Source organism: Micropterus dolomieu, linkage group LG04 (genome assembly GCF_021292245.1).
Source record: "Micropterus dolomieu isolate WLL.071019.BEF.003 ecotype Adirondacks linkage group LG04, ASM2129224v1, whole genome shotgun sequence".
NCBI lineage: Eukaryota > Metazoa > Chordata > Actinopteri > Centrarchiformes > Centrarchidae > Micropterus > Micropterus dolomieu.
In genome coordinates this window covers 18880409-18898201 of record NC_060153.1, presented here as the reverse complement: position 1 = coordinate 18898201, position 17793 = coordinate 18880409, and the positions used below count along the sequence as shown (strand labels likewise).

At 40.0% G+C, this 17793-nt stretch overlaps 1 protein-coding gene across 2 annotated transcripts in view; it reads left to right on the top strand.

Moving 5' to 3' along the window:
* LOC123969524 (E3 ubiquitin-protein ligase SMURF2) overlaps window positions 1-17793 on the top strand; it is an 82674-nt gene that overhangs the window by 46282 nt on the left and 18599 nt on the right. For both annotated transcript variants that reach the window (XM_046047001.1, XM_046047000.1), the window contains exons 3-8: window positions 2094-2202; window positions 7744-7877; window positions 12431-12496; window positions 12984-13068; window positions 13872-13955; window positions 16125-16336. In XM_046047001.1, the coding sequence (XP_045902957.1) occupies window positions 2094-2202; window positions 7744-7877; window positions 12431-12496; window positions 12984-13068; window positions 13872-13955; window positions 16125-16336 (690 nt within the window). The remainder of the gene's footprint in view (window positions 1-2093; window positions 2203-7743; window positions 7878-12430; window positions 12497-12983; window positions 13069-13871; window positions 13956-16124; window positions 16337-17793) is intronic.

The window sequence follows — 17793 nt, the reverse complement described above, 5'->3', positions numbered from 1 at the left end:
TTTTAGCTTCATTACACTGGCTCCCAGTATGTTTTAGAATTGACTTTAAAATTCTATTGATCACTTTTAAAGCTCTTCATGGCCTCTCGCCTTGTTATATTTCTGACCTTTTAGTCCCATACGCACCAGCACGTACCTTGAGATCCTCGGGCAGAGGTCTGTTGTCTGTTCCAGAGTCTCGACTGAAAACTAAAGGGGACAGAGCGTTTGCTGTCAGGGCCCCGAGGCTCTGGAACAGCCTGCCCGAGGAAATCAGGTCGGCTGAGTCAGTGAACTCTTTTAAGTCCCTTTTTAAAACATACTTTTATAGGAGAGCTTTTCCCGATCTTATTTGACTTTATTTTATCCCTTTTATTTTATTGTATTTTACTAATTTTATATTAAATTTTCATGCTCTTATCTTTTTTTGTATTATTCTTTACACTTGTTAAAGCACTTTGTAACTTGTTTTTGAAAAGTGCTCTACAAATAAGGATTATTATTATTATGTACAAATCCCCCTTATCTAGGAAGGGAGTATCGAATAAACAGACTAAGAAACAACAAAGCAAAAATAACAAATAGAGACTGCTGCGGTGCCAAAGTGCCATACACATATAAGGCTGCACTTGCACTCCCTCTCTCTAAGTAGATGTTTCACACCTAGGATTCATTTAGGAGACAGTTTTGTAAACAGTACTTGCCCTCCATGAGGCCAGTGATCCTCCCTATGGTGTTCATTCATATACCCTACTCAAATGGACACGACGATGCCTGCATCTGTGGTCCGTATGAACAGGTCAACATGTGCCATCTGACCTGGTTTCATGCTTTGTTCAAGAAGTGTTTCTCTTAGAGATTGGGAGTAAATTTAATGTTTAACAACATTTAACAGACTATCAAGAAAAAAGCAAAAGACGGCGAATGTGCGGAAATAACTGAAATCGACTAGGTAAAGAAATTGTGTTGGGTTTTATGGTTTAGAGTAGGGATGAAACGTTATGAAAATTTCATATCACGATTATAGTGACCAAAATTATCACGCTTATCAGTATTGTCACGGTATTGAAAAATGTGCCAAAAAATATACTGATACACAGACTGAAACCATTTCAACAAGTTTTATATTGAAAACTACAAATACAATTGCCATTTTGTTTGCATAAAAAAAAAAATGACAGCAAATACCCTTTGTAAACATATGAAAATCATCTAAGTGTGCATTATCAAGATTTTATATTTTATATACATATTAAGAATATACACAATAATTAATGAATACAATGACCCCTTGGACAATTACATGAAAACAAATAAGTCTTTAGAAGACAGTGACAGTAACTGCAATGAGCCCAAAAACTGACATAAATACAGAGGAGTCTGTAGCGTTTCTAGATATGCTGGTTGGTTGACTAAACTGCGTAACGTGTTATCATGTGCAGTGGACGAATAGACTCTGCCGACACACGACACACACTGCAACAGAACAACATGTAGCGTTTTTACAAGAGCAGCAACACTGAGAGCTTCAGTTTACCCGCTGTTAGCAAGTCAGAGAGACGAACCAAAGCTAAAAGTTAACTCGCCCTGTGTTCACTGTAAGGACATTTTCTTCAATGAAGTTTCCCTCATGAAAACTAAAATTTGACCGGACTTCAGAGTGACTGAAAAATCTCCGCAGCGTTGTCTTCCGCCGTGTTGTCATTGACCCAAACAAACGCACATTGCATTCTGCGCATGTGCGCCTGCTTCTGGGAGAGGCTGGACAGTGTTTGCCGTGAGATTATAATAGCGCCGTAACCGTACCCGGTTAATTAAAATGTTTATGCTAATAATAACCATCTGGAATTTTACCATGGTTTACCATGAAATTGGTAATCGTTTCATCCCTAGTTTAGAGTAAAGTGTATACATCTACAGTTGCCATCTTAAGTCTTTGTGAATGGAGACAGCCAGAGACAAACTTGTGACTGCAGTTTCAGATAAATGGGTCAAATGGGGGTTGAACATGTCATATCATCACACACCTATTTCCTCCATGAAAGCGGTGTTAGTTACCTCTCTAGGTTCATGCAGTTGCTAAACAAAGTATTTGCCTCTGTCTGTTTTTACAGGGTTGCCAGATCCTTTTGCCAAAGTGGTGGTGGACGGCTCAGGACAATGCCACTCTACAGATACTGTGAGAAATACGCTGGACCCAAAGTGGAATCAACATTATGATCTGTAAGTCAACAGGAGCGCCGTGGAGCAGTGTGATGTGCTGCTGTGCCATTTATGCCTCATTAATAAATGAATGCTGTGAGGGTATAGATTTGTGTATGAAGTCATGCACCACCTGAAACTCGAAACTTTACAGAAAGCATTGTTGTCACAGAAGTGTTGTATACCGGTTTTGCTATCTAGTGTGTCTCTGTGTGGAAGCGCTACAACAAGTGTTTCAAGAATGTAGATTGAGTCTTCACTTTACCGTGTGCAGAAACACCCATCTATCAAGCTTTAGTGCTTTTACATGAGAACAAAACATCTTGTAGAGTGAGATTCTAGACATTCCATATCTCAGGCCGCATTACATTACATTTATTCATTTAGCTGACACTTTTATCCAAAGCAACTTACAATTGCTATATATGTGAGAGATCGCACGTGGTGCAAGGGGTTAAGTGTCTTGCTCAGGGACACATTGGTGTCTCATTGTGGATTCGAACCCGGTTTTCCCACACCAAAGGCATGTGTCCTATCCACTGTTCCACCACCACCCACATCGAGACATATGCATATGAGATCTTTTTTGGGGGGAGGAAAACACAGCTCATACTGAATAAACTGATATCAATTTCTACTTAAAACAGAATCTTTCTATTTTGGGTAATAGAAGATGGTAAATATTTTGCACGTGTATCCTCTGTGAATTGGATTTTTTCTGGCTTGCTCACTGAGCCATATTTTTTACAGCTTTATATATATTTAGATTACTACTTTATTTTAGTAATCTTGTCTGGGTTAACGACATATCAGCCTTTTGTGAATCTTCTTTTTGAAACCTGATTTTTTTTTATTTTTTTTTTTCTCATTAAGAGAGCTCCCCTTTCACTCTGTTAGTCTCAGAAATAGAAATGCAAATCATTGGTTTTTCAAACTAAGTCTATGAATAATGCAGTGTTCAAAGAAACCAAAAGCTGCTCATATTTGCTTTTCAAATTACTGAGAAAAGTTACAATAACATGTGGTCATTATATTGTCCATTGGCCTCAAGCTTTGGACTACAAAAAGACTAGAACAGGACGACTGTTACACTCCACAAGTGCCCCTATGAAACTATGTACTTGACTCAGCAGTAGGAGGAGTGTTTTCACTGGGGTTGTATGTTGTGAATGTTCCCTGTACTGAGGTCTGTGTCGACAGGCCGTTACAAGGAGTAATCACCCCAAAGAACTCACTGGCGACTAAGCTTATGTAGTGGTGAGAGATGGTGGGGAACAGTGGTAGAAGGAATGAGGGGGAAAGGAAGCCTGATGGAAAGAGTTGGAAATTTGCAGTATTGAGAAAGAGAGCTGTAAAGGGAATGGTAGACGAATGGAGTTCACTTGAGAAAGCAAAGAAAAGAGGGTAAATAGTTATGAGTTGAAAGTATGTTTGACAACGGGTATCTTGGCATACTGCCACTTTAAACAGATAAATTATAAAAATTAAATAAAGTTTAATTATTTCGGGAAAATGGCAGCATTTTCACAATTTTCTGACATTTTATAAACCAAATGATTAATCTGTTATTGAATAAAATAATAGGTTAATTTATAAAGATCATTATTTGTATCATCATTAATCATTATTTGTAGTCCTAATTATAATGTAACCCCGTTGTCAAAGAGCCACATATGTATGTAACTGTACTCGTGCCTTTATTTCCATATAATAACATATATATCTTACCTTTCTGGGCACTTTCATTTTCGAAAACATGCCTGTTTCACAGTGCTTCTTGTGCCCTGTTAATATCGACCTCAGATCCCCTCCTTCCTATACACAGTTCTCCCCTCTTCCTCGATCTCCACCCACTCAGAGGAGGGGGTTTCCTGCCAGTGACCCCTGGCCTGTTCCTCTGGTTCAGGAAATGGTTAACATGCCACAGAAAGCATGGGAGTGTAGCTTGGCAGTTTGCCAGTTCGCCACACCCCCATATCCAGCCTCCAGCTTCAAGAGGGTAGGGTCTTTTCCCACATGACACTGATATTGCCAGGGGGCTTGATGCCTTACAGTACGTACCATGCCCTGCAAAGGTTATATAGCTTTATATAATTATATAAGTCATATTTGCAAAAATGTTTAACTACACATAGACCCAGCCAACTTTCTGAAAAAATGTTATAAATGCCAAATGTTCATGACCTCGCTGTAGTACATGTGTCTGGTTTTGGCAAGTTGCCTTCTCATGCTTGGCCTCCAGTTTCCAGGTTTTTTAGTACAAGTCTTCACATTGCTTTGGTTAGAGGGTCAGATTCTGCTCCCTCTGCCTTCACTCTATATTAAATGCTGTACACGCTGTCCTGTGCGTACCATATCCCATCATAAGAGCCTGTATTACCCCTACCGGTCCTCATACACAGTCTGAGCATGATTTGGTTTGTCCCCAGTTATAAAATGTTGAACATACCAGTGGCTCTAGCACTGCTACAGTCCATTTTTACGCTCCCTATGTCCATTTATTTCAAAAGGGCATTGGCAGATACTTGACAAGTTGACTCTCTTCATCACAAATTACCTATCGCAAGCCTTGGAGGTCTGTATGGTACACATACCCATCCACAGTATAATCAAAATGTGAGGAGCTCCAGACATTGATGAGTTGTGGTTTAACCTGGGGGAGATTTCTCTCGGCTTCATTCATTATGGCACAATAAAAACATGGGCTGACGCTGCAGAAAATGCAAAGCAAATTATTTTGTTGTATGCCGGGAAACGGGCATGGTTTTGGTTTGCATATTCATTAAGTGTTTTTTCTTCTCAGCCACCTTCAGAAATCACCAGAACTTATTGTACTTGGTGATATTGTTGCTTAAATATTCACAGTTTTCCATTATGAGAGACAGGAAAACTATGTGGCAGCATATGTCCAAAAGTGGAAGAAGAGAAGCGAAATGGTGCTTTGTTCAATGTAACAGTAAAGAAAAGATCAGTTTTGAGGGAATCGAGGAAGAGTTCTTTGGCATCAACTAAATTTTTCATAAATCAGATCAAGGTATGTGTTATGGACGAGCCACAGCTGTGGATTGATTTATTTTTGTCTTTATAGATGTTAACAACTGAAGGATGTCCAACATTAATATGAAATATATCCAATCTGGAAAGAAATCTTGTTTCCCAATGTAATGTACGTTCCCTGGCAGGGAAAAGTTTAGGAAGTCCTGCAGGTCTGGATTTAGTATATCCCAGAAAGCTAATCTGGATTTGACTCAAGAATTTTTCCCCCTTCACTGCTGTTGTCTGTAGAATTAGGAATGCTAATCCTTATTTTTGTTGTGGCCGTAACCACCTAATGGCATGTGTGTGAACAGAAAAAGGAACATCCAAGAACATTAGGTGAGCCAAGCACATCTTGTTCTGTTTGAACCGTCTATGAAGAGGAATCTCTAAAGAAAATTATGGATCTAATGGCTTACATTATTATCACATTAAATATTATCTTCTAATTAATTTCTCATTAATTCTAGGTATCTATGTTATTACTTTAATGGCTCCTATTATCTTCAGGGAATATTTATTTTTACTTGGACATGTTAATATTTTGAACATGCAGGGATAATATATTTTTGTGATCTAGCAGTTATTACGTCACTACTTGCAAAAACTATAACTATAAAATACTTTGTCTTAAAACCCAATTCTGGAAATGTTTTGAAATAAATAAGCATAAATCACGTTAGCATTGATGTGCAAAAAGCCAATAAGTGATGTTGATCAGTTTCAGATGGTTACACAGTGAGAACTGGAATGTGCAGCTCTGGACATCAGACAGCAGTCCTGGTCAGAAAAATGGTCTAGTGTGTAAATTGTTCACACCAAGCACAGTATACTGTGGCCTTGATCATTTTTATTTTGCCAAAACCCATCAGCAGAAGACCGTCTGTAGTGATGTTGTGTCATCTTCTATCTGCTTTGGAGTCCATTTATTATTCAATGCTGACAGTTTACTCTCCTTTCAGCAGTTTAGCCCATCGCCATCTGTATCAATTTGCTGTTGATAACAGTGTTGTAATAACTAACTGCAATGTTATGTTGGAGGACAAGGTTTCCTAACAGTTATTGCGAGGAAATAAATTTTTTTTTCTCCTTTATCCTCAGACACTCAGCCATTGTCTCGTCTGCTGTTTCAGTTCTCTTTTTTTTTTTTTTTGCTCCTAGATGGTGCTTTGCACCCACCTCTGCATCACATTGACCTGTTAATCCCACAGCCGCGCTGTTTGAGGGGAAGAGCATGAGATTAAATTTAGAACACTATAATGTCCTCAGAGACAGTATGAGTTTACACACCGCAGCGCACAAAACGCAGGGAACCAAAGTGAAACATAATGGTACAATGCTTAGCACAGCTGTCGTTCTAAGATAAGAACAATGTCCTAATCAAGGATGAGCTTAGTCAAAATTGGTCATGTGAAATCAAATTATTATTAATAAAAAAAAATTATTTAATCTTTGAGTAAAAAAACCTTCAAAGTTGTTGTAACTAGTGACATTTTCTGTATAACCCCATATTATGGTGTGAAGCCTTTTACAAGATAGTGTTTGGAGCTGCTTACCTCTAGTGATTTCTAGTCTGTAAGTATCCACTTACTGGTGCATATGGATTTAATTAACCCACCTTTATTGCAGAAGAAAATTGAAACTGCCATTGCAAAAACTGTGTTCTTTCATCCATTTGTCATCTAATAGAGTTAAAGGGCTAGAATTAGATCATAATCATGTGCAACAAAGCACAGGCCTAGACACGTAGCAAAAGTGCAAGTTCCTACTGCATCCTGATCACTGGTAACTTAAAAATATCCACAACCTACACAAGTTATAGTTTAATTTTCAGTGCAACAAGAACGTTTGTGATTTGGCTTGCATGTTTAGTAGGGAAACCCCACTCCCCGCTAGTGATACACAGTATAATATAGAGCTTGGCATCAGTGCTGGCGGCCAGGCTGTAATTACGTGTGCTTGTGTGTGTCGGTGAATGGTTGATTGTGCATTTGAATGTTGTGTATTTACTGTGGGAGCTGTCTGGGTCTCAGACAGTGGTGGAGCACATCACAGGAACTTCCTCTGTTCTTCAACCACGACTAGACTAGCCTCAGCTGCACAAACATGCAAGCACATACACACAAGTTACTTTATAATCAGCTAATCGGCCTCATTACACAGTCTGAAAGTCTACACCGCAAACACAGTTCTCGTGCTGTCAGGGAGAAGTAGTTGGAAGAGATGCAAAAATAGAAGTTTCAGGTTATTTGGCTGTTTGCTGTTTAGTCAGTGTTTTTGTTAATGTTTTGGAAAATGTCTTGAGCATAAATGTGTTGTAGCTTAGGATTTAATTAAATTTCCCTCTTACCCTGTGAAAATCTACTCTGTTCGTTGAGCTTTGCGCTCCCCTGCAATGTGCACACAAGCATACGCCATTTCTCATTGGACCCTTTGAAATGCTATACACATTGTCAGGATTGCAAACTACTCCTCTTTTCTGTCTTATTGACCTGTGTTCTTTTGCTCCCTCTCTTCTCCTGTCAGATACATTGGAAAGGCAGACTCAATCACCATCAGTGTATGGAACCACAAGAAGATCCACAAAAAGCAGGGTGCAGGATTCCTGGGCTGCGTCCGCCTCCTGTCCAACGCCATCAACAGACTCAAAGATACTGGCTGTGAGTACCCGTTTGTGTTTGTCTGTCTACATAAGTGCATACTCTGTGTCTCTGAACACTCACTCAGGTCACTGGTGTGTGGTCTCTATATTGTCCCTCTGCAAGCTTACTGTGGCCTTTACCCTAAGGTGCCAGTCTGGGTTTTTGCTGAAGGGTGATAGGGAGGCTCCAGGAAATACAGGATGAATAAATTAATAACTACACGGCAGTTGGGTGAGCCATGTTAACCTCTCTTCACATGTATGCATACACATCCTGCACTCGGCATACTTAACCTTACTTGTGCCTCCTGTTTTATTTGTCTGCAGCAGTTTGATAGCTAGCTTACCTGCTGCTACATTTTGTAGCTCTTTCAACAGTGCCACTGTACCATTCGCGGCCTATTGCTGCTTCTCTACCAGCTAGTCATTGCCATAATATTTATGGGAACAGTACACTGGTAACTCCTTTAGGCCACACATATCAGAAATATTGCCTACACTAGACATCTGGTACCTGGGACTAAATCAGAAGCCACAATTCATTTTCCAGCAATACAACTTTCTGGCAAGGAATCAAATAGCTTTTATTCTAAGAAGCATAGTCCTGCTGATTTGGCACAAGATGCAAAAGGAGGAAGAAGGATGCTGCTTTGGGATAGTTGTGTGATAATCCTGGCTTGACCACAAAGTGGATCCATTTTGCACATACACACACATTCTCAAATGGTTAGTTTCCCATCTGCATGGCTTCAGACTGCTGCCTCTGTGTTGTGCCCTTTGATTTCCAACTGATTTAGACTCTTGTTAATGCTGTCTACCTTGTTGGCAGTACCAGTCAGTTGAAACTGACACACACACACACACACCCCCACCCATTATTATGTTATTACGATCAGAATAACATTCCTTCCACTCGCTCTCTTCTTCTCCTTCAATCCATTTTCCTGACCTGTCATAAATACAGGCAATCACACATGTACTAGAACCACACACTTTTTCATGTACCTGATCTACACAGTCACGCAATACAAACACTTCACTCACAGTTCTCTGTCTGAACAAAATTGCCATTTGTTCAATTTAAAAAAAAATCCAGACTACATAGTTGTTTACTTCCATGGATGGACGTAGTTGTAGTTTGGCTGGCCCAGATGTAACAGCCTCTTACACCAACCCCAAACTATCTTGTTAAATAGTCACATAAGAGTTCAGGATAGGTTCCAGGAACCTTTATGTTTGCTTCTAAATGGAATTCTTGGCTCATAAAGTTCACCCCCTAATCCACCAAAAACCACAACAGCCTCAGTGTTGCCACAAAAGGGACCTTGACGGCCATGGAAGCCTGGTCCTATACTTTTACCCCACTGATGCCAAAGGACTTACCCACAATTTCCAGAAACAGACAGTATAGGCTCCAGTTAGGCTCCAGACCAGCCACTTACTGTACAGACAACATGGCAGAAATGACACTTTGTCGCAGCCACAGGAAGTGGACAGGGAGACTTATTCATGATGTATGACAAGACACCAGTGCTCACATTATCCCTTCGTCCTCCCTGCCCTGTGTGCTGCACGCACATCAACAGTGCTCAATCTGTGGTCTGACCAACATGCGTACACACACGAAGACTTTACTGGAATTGCCCCAGTTTCTAGAAGTCATATTCATTTACATAGCTCACTTTGTCATCCAAGGCAAACACAAACTTACACGAAACTGTTTCACACCTGCGCACGCGCACACACACACACACACACACACACACACTCTTGCAAACCAAAAGGAGATTGACCGTGACTGTCTAGTTTATTAGAAGTCTGTCTAGAAGCTCTGCTTCCTGTAGCATCGCAGACACAACCCTATAAGTCCTCTGCCCCACTTCTGAACCCACAAACTCACTAACACACACACCACCAGTTTTTCAAAATGACTTTACTGACTACACATGTTAGTCTGCCTCACTTTGAACCGTGTAGTATTTATAGTGTTGATGTAATGCGCAATTATATTTACTGATTTTCTCATTGTATCACTGTTGATACCAGGATCTTAGGATTTTGAAATATTGTGAGCTAAGCCCGGCCCAGACATCTTCTCCTTTTTTAATCCTGTAAGTCATTAAGCCACATTTTATTTATAAATGTATGTAATTTCTCAGTGCAACTATAATAATCGGGGTGCCTGGGTTCCTTCCCCCAAGAAGTTTGAGTGTTAAACACTTAATTTCCTGCATTCTGCTGCATTGTTTGGCACCAATTTCCAACTTTTCTGCAATCCAGTGGCACGTGACAATTAAAAAAAGAAAAACATATGATACAGTAAGGCTCTTAGGCATTCTGTATTGCTTTCAAATATGTATTCAATTATAGATCAACGTTTCTCATTTAATGTCATCCCTGCTGAGTCAACACACACGTAGGTTTGATTGATCGAAGTAAAGTCTTTTGAAAGGCATGTGGCACCTATTCACATCAATAATAAATGAGTTAATTTTGTAGCTTAATTTAATAGCTCAAGAAATGTACAAAAAACAAAACAAATTAAAAACAAAAATGTAGCAAAAATCAAGGGTCGCTGCGTCTACAAGCACTGCAGAGAATTTCGAGAATAAAGTCCTAATATAACAAAATCGACCTGCCTTCTACTCTGTGCAGTAGCCTGCATTATTGCTCTGCTATATATCCCCTTCAGACCGCTTGACAGACATAAGACCCCGTTTGGGACTGTACTCGATGAGACAAGAGCGCTGCTCTTCATAGGAGGTGGAAAACTGAAACTAACACTTCTGATCAGGCATAAACATCACTACATATCTACACAAATGTTAATTTTACCACCTTCAATAAAGTGCAGCCCACAGCTGCTTCAGTGGGAAGCATCTTGGAGCAGTGAGACAGTCCCAAACAGAGCAGAGGTGTGGCGATACATTGACTAGACACTGACAACAATGCTTAGATTAAATTTTTTGATCAAATTTATTTGGATAATACAGAAGTGGCTGACAAAGGACCCGTTGGACAGAGTAACCAACAATATATTATTTTCAAGGGCTTTAATGCATGATCGTAATGATAGATAAATAGATCCGGAGCTATCTTTTTAAAGTTATTTTCATATTTATTTATTTTTTGTCCTTTTTTTGAGATCAATGGCTTTTTAAAAAACAACAACGCTTATGGCTGATACTATGGTTCATATGTATGCATACAGACATGCACATGCAGAGACGGATCTCATGTGGGTGTACATGCACACATTAACACACATTTATTTAGTTTGTTCATTGTAACATTCAATTCTCCTAAGAAGAATTATTGCTTTGTATAAAAGCGTCTGCCATATGAGTAAATGTATGTTAAAGTAAACTTAATGATGCGGTGAGGGCTTGTGGTTATAGGTCTATAAATGTTCTGTCTCTTGGTTTCCCTCTTCTGTTATATAAGAGAAGAATTAGCTTTACTATTGCAGCCATGTAAGGCTTAGACCATCCATGTTTAGTCTAGACACGTATCTGCAACAGATGCACAAACACACATGCACACACACACACACACACGCGCACACGCGCTTTCTCTGTATCTGTCTCTTTTTCTCTCTTGGAAACTACCTATGGGACTGTTTACATCTGCTTAGTCTATGCATCTCTTTATCTCCCTTTCTCCCACTCACTCTGTCTGCCTCTTATCTGCAAATGGCCCTTTTTTATATTTAAGTAAACCAAAGCCCCTGCAGGACTCGTGTGCGTGCGCACACACGCACGCACACACAGGTTGCAATGTTAGTACGTAGTAAGTATCTGTGTCTGGATCTTGTTCAGAGTCTTCCTGGGGTGTGTTTCTTTGCTGTCTGTGTCTGGCGATGCTATCCTGTGCTGAACAGACAATGACTTCTTATCATCCACAAACAACAAAACTGTTTCATATCTTCAAATTGTAATCTTTTCACACACAATGGTTGAAGCTGTGGATGCATTTATTCTGCAGAGTAGTTGTATTCTCAGGCACACTTGCATGACTTCATTTATTATCAGAGTTGTATTTGTGTACTTCAGTATGTATTAAGAAACAGTAATTTGATTGTGTAAATTTCAAGGACATTGTGAATTAATTGATTTATTTTCAAAAAAGAAATTGTATCTCAGCTTGACAATATTGATATGTTTATCAAAATAATGGTTCCAAAGGCTATCCAGCGCTGGTCATATTGGTCCCTGTTGGTTATGGTTCTGCTGGATCTTGAACAAAGTGCTATTTACTCTGCAATTGTTGCAACAAAAGCTACAAATGATCAATACATCGCATAATAACTTTCCAGGGTTGGAACATCCTCTCTCATTGTATTATAAATCCACCGTGCATGGATCTATTACTCAATCCGGCCTTCCTGGAGTGTGTTTCACTGAGGCAACACGCCCACACAAATGTAGTTCTCTGCAGTTATGTTTTCAGTCTGAACGCACAGTTACTCAGCATGAAATACAAGTTGCACATCAGCTTAGTACCTGCTTGCGTTGTAAATGGTGGCAGACACTGAATCAGTGGTTATGTGTTTTGCTTGGTTTTTCCCTGCAGATCAGAGACTGGACCTGAATAAGCTGGGCCCCAATGACAATGACACCGTAAGAGGACAAATAGTCGGTAAGAAACACAAACGCACACAATTTCAGTTGCATACTGTACATCCCAATATAAAATTCAACCTCAATGAACTATCATTATAAAATCTGTAATTGAGATTTGAAGCAAGCCCTGGTAGGCCCGCAACTCTGGATGTCTGGATGCCTTAGTGCATTGTATTATTTTAAAACTGCATCCCCTGTCCCAATACTCTACCTTACCAAAGACCACAGAGTGGAATTCCATTGTTTTCTCTGGCTTTGTAATACAAAAAAAACATCTTTAATTTTCTTATTGTTGCTTTCCTTTGCATTATGACAGAGGAGAAAAGGAAATGGGAAGAATATGAAGAAGACAAAAATATATCAAAATTATTAGTGGAACTGGAAACCACATATCATAGAGACTTTATACAAAATGATGAAGGTGCAAAGTATTAATCATTATTTGAGCTGTGTATTTAGAAAAATGTTATTGAATGTTTTCCTTGTCTTTGTTAACGGTTCAGTAAGTCTTCAGTCCAGAGATCGCATTGGGACAGGAGGGCCGGTGGTGGACTGCAGTCGTCTGTTTGACAATGACTTACCCGATGGGTCAGTACTGCAGGCGGGGCGGACACACACACACACACACACACACACACACACACACACACATATCGGAAAGTCAGCGTGTTAATGAGAGCTCATCACTTTGACAAACTCTCAGAAGTGCAGCCACATCAGGAGATGCAAGAAACAAGCTTGTTTAATACCTGTATGGAGGGAGTCAGATAGTCCATTGGGAAAAAATTAAAAGCTCTGTTTCTGGTCAAGTATTATAATCAAGAAGAATCGCTGCCCACGTGAGAGTAGCCTCCGTCAGACCTACTTATCACCGTTGTGTGTTCGAGGAGCAAATGGAGGTTGTCCTACAGAAGATCAGTGGGAAGAAATTGTCATTAGTCATTAACCTATTTAATAACAAAACGTGGAATTTGGGGGAGAAAATTAAATGTAATCTGGAAAAAATTCAACCTCATTTTCAGATGGCTCTAGACAGGGGGCTAGTTTATCTGTGATTTTGTGTGTATTTGAAAAGTAAGATATATTTAACATCTGTAAACTGTAGTTGTGAATATTAATATCTTCTCTTTGAGACCCTTGTCTAGTTTGTTTCTTTAAATTCTTTTCCGGTGCAATTCTTAGTGTGTTTAAAAAAAAAAAAAAAAAAAAAAAAGATAAATTTATATGGTTCATCTGGATGCCCATTGGTGAAACTCTTTTTTTTCGTGTTATTTATAAAATGAAGGATACGTTGTTCACAGCACTGTTAGATGAGGATGTTCTTAGAGGTGTCAAAAGTGGAAGTTTGAGGCTTGTTTTCTCACCAGTTTGTTTTATCTGTCATGTAACAGCTGGGAAGAAAGGAGGACAGCTTCTGGAAGGATACAGTACCTGAACCACATCACACGTACCACGCAATGGGAGAGACCTACCAGGTACATCTACACTAATCCACAACTATGACTTCAAGTAATGTATAATATTATAAAAAGGGAGCCGTGTTAAAATGGGAGCTTTCCCACGGCTCAAATTATATCGCTAATCCTTCTACTGCCTATCTTAGGTCCCATCCACACTACTTCGTTTTAGTTTACAAACAGAGAATTAAAACAAATACGATCTCCGTCCACACCAGTGTTTTAGCTGCCTATCAGAGTTGATCTACATTAAAACAACTGAAAACGCACATCTATTGGCTGTTCAACGCAAAACGGGATCGGCAGTGTTTCCAAACTTCTCCGTTTTAGGTCTTTGTTTTCGCCGTTTTAGTCTGGACGGGAGGTGCAAGCGTAGCAAAAGGTCTCTGTTTTAATTTGAAACGTAGTAGTGTGGATGGGGCCTTATGTATGGCAGCTCTGCCGATATAATGCACAGCAAACTTCAGCAAATTCTCCACTGCAACACACTCAGACACCAGTGTTTCCCCCAGGATTGAGTTGTTGTACTATCTTTGTTTGGATCCAAGATGAATCTTCCAAATGTTTATTTCACAGATATGTGTGCATATAGGGGAAACATTGCACACAGTCTGTACCAAACAGCCCTTTGAAGGTCTGTTCCTAAGGGGGGACCGGCCAAAGTGTCCTCACTCCTGTGGTTTAAAACTCAAAATGGTTCTCACAAAGATAGATGTAAAAGACTTGGCCCCTGTACCTGCAGGAACAACTGTCGCCTTCCTACTTGGCCCATATCAATGGATCCGTTTGCGGAGTAAGCAAACAAACAGACCCCCCCCCCCCCACTACTCAACATCCCCAGTTTTGTATTCTTAAGCAGACGGTTGTTTGTGGTGACCAGTCATTGTTACTTATTCTCACAATTCTTCAATGGCCCTTGTCACTCCTCCTGAGGAATGACAAAGAAAAAACTGGTAATTGAGCTACTTTTAAAAGGACAGATTGGAAGTAATGGCTCATAGACTGGAAAGAAAAGTGGAGGGAGACATGGCACTTTAGTGGGCGAGGGGATGAGAGGGAGGAAGAGTGTATGGGGGAGAGGGGGTGGAGGTGGGATGTGGATTGACAGACAAGGGTCCAAGGGTTTAGATAGCCATGGCGTCAGTAACTCACAACAGCCAGTGGTCAAACATGCTACACACACAGATACAGTAAGTGTCAGTAAGCAAGCCTGTTTCCTGTCTCCATTTGTGTCTGCTTATCAGATATTTGTTCATAAGACCTGCCGTTTAAGTAGCACACAAACACACTAAAGATTCTCTTGTAGTCTTATGATGACTTTGTTTGCTTTTCTGCAACACAAAATCCTTCATATCACTTTAATCCTAAATATAACCATTAAATAGATTTTTCTGCTCAAGGACTGATGAAACATGCTCTTTTCCAATAATTACATTATACTTGTGTGTATGTCTAGACATCACAAGAACAAATAAACATTCTACACCTATGGCTTTGCTTACATAAAACACAGTAACGCATCTCCTTGCACCCTCCACACCCAGGTCCCTGCAAATAGAGGAAAACATGGTGCACAGTTGCATACGTTTACCAAAACCAAAAGTTCACCACTTATCACAACTCATTTAGCACACTCTTCTTATCAATTTATTATAGGGATGAACGATATTAGATTTTTGCCTATATCCAGTATGCCGATTTTTTTCCTACTCATTTTGGCCGATTGCAGATACCGAGATGTGCATATATTTTCCCACCTAATTGCAGAGAACTTCAAATCTCTATTTTAGTGAAATTTTACATATTATTATTATTATGTATGCGCTTATCGTGATGGCTCACTGACAGATGCAGACATAAAATAGAATGCTTTTCAAAAATGTTGGTGCCTGTTTCTCTTTGTTCTTCACAAATTCGTAGTAATGGGATGATGTCTTAAGATGGCCAATACCGATGACGTGCTGATATTATCGTGCATCCCTAATTTATTCCTTCAGTTCACCGCATTTAGCCAAATTAAATGAAAAAAATGTTTTTTTTATTTCTGATTTGTTATAAAAATGGTTATGATGTATACATATAATACTGTACATTATATCTTGAAAATAGAGCAACTTCAGATTACACTCACAGAGAAGACCATAGTGTGCATACACATGAACATATGCACTTTCTACTCTTTCCCAGGCCAGCGTCAGAGTACTCTAGCCCATCAGGGCGTCCGCTGAGCTGTGTGGTGGACGAGAACACTCCAGTGATGACACCTGTTAATGGGGCCGAGGCCAGCGTCCCACCGGGTGAACAGCGGATCCAGGAGAGACGGGTTCGATCACAGCGGCATCGTAACTACATGAGTCGAACGCACCTGCATACACCGCCTGACCTGCCTGAGGGTTATGGTAATAGACACACACACACATTCCCTTTGCTAACTGATTACTATTTAAGAATTCCATCTGGTAAAGTAGGAAGAAAGTGATACGGTCTCAATAAATTATTGCATTTTGTATCTGTCCTCAGTGAGGATACCATAGTAAAAAAAAAAAGTAGTGTTTATGATGTCACATGACATTGTCCGGTTATGATCATGCAATACTGAATCTTGCTTGTAGCCTGGAGGCAGTGACGTGTTGAGCATTTTTTTCTTTTAATGATGAGAATAAAGTTTAAATGCCCTTTTTATTTTATTCTGTCGCCCTTCTCTGTCCTTGGGCTCACTCACACTTTCTCTACCCCCCCTACTCTCCTCTCCTGTCCTCTCCTCTACCTCCTTCCCACAGTACCACATCATGACAACTGCAATCAACGCTTGCTATGTGTTAATATTCCGTCTCTCCTCTTGTTTGCAAACACTTTCCATAGTTGGAATTTTTTGGCTTTGCAGACTGATATTCCCACAGCGAAGAGGAGGAGGGAAAGCAGGGTATTCATAGCTCGGTGTTTAGCTCAGGCTATTGGCTATTTTTTAATGTCTGTAATTCCTAAGCTGGCCTTACTTAGGGCATGCGAACATCAGAGTCTTTTGTTTTGTTTTTTCAGAAAAGTGTAATTTTCACAGTCAGCCACAGTGCACCCCACAATACCCACAGAGTCTGTAAAATAAATTATTATTTTAAGTGTGGTGCTGTATGCCAGGGATTTTAGAATGGCAGTGTTGGACCTGTGCCCCCTTTTGAAATGTCCTGCTGTGTCCACTGAGGCTGGCCAAGATTGGACAAAGTGAGTCACTGATGCCCAACAGCTCGTGTGCTTTCTTTCTCAGCTGAACCCTCTGAACCAGTGGCTGGGTGTGGTGAGAGAGAATGAGAGAGAGAGAGATTGTGTGAGTGGGGGGAAAAAGAGAGGCAGAGTTGGGTAGGAAATTAGTGCGTGCCAGTAGGAAGTTGGGTGGGTGGTGGAGTAGTGATGGATTAGCGGGTGAATATGCACACATGAACAACTCCTCCTGTACAGTGCACACACTTTGTGCCACCATTCACACACTCACTCTCCATTCATCCATGAGCTGAATGGAACAAATTACCCAACAAGCCAATGACAAACCGTTATCTTCAAATTTCTTTTTGGTGTCCTCAGTTCCCTAATTTTTTCACAGTATATTACATTAGTGGGTTTGAAATGAGTGGCAGCATTTTCTTTGCCATTCTTTTTGGTTTTGGAGATTAATAGGATGAATTTGAGAGCACACACCAGCCTTTAGGGGGAAAAAGGCAACAAGGATGCGTCGAGGAACTCTTAGCAAGGAAAAACACTCATGGAAGTTTTTGATAAATTTTCCTCACATTTTATTCTCCCCATCCTCTTGGAATAGGCCTACTGGAGAGGAACTAATTGATTACATTGGCCTTAAGAAAGT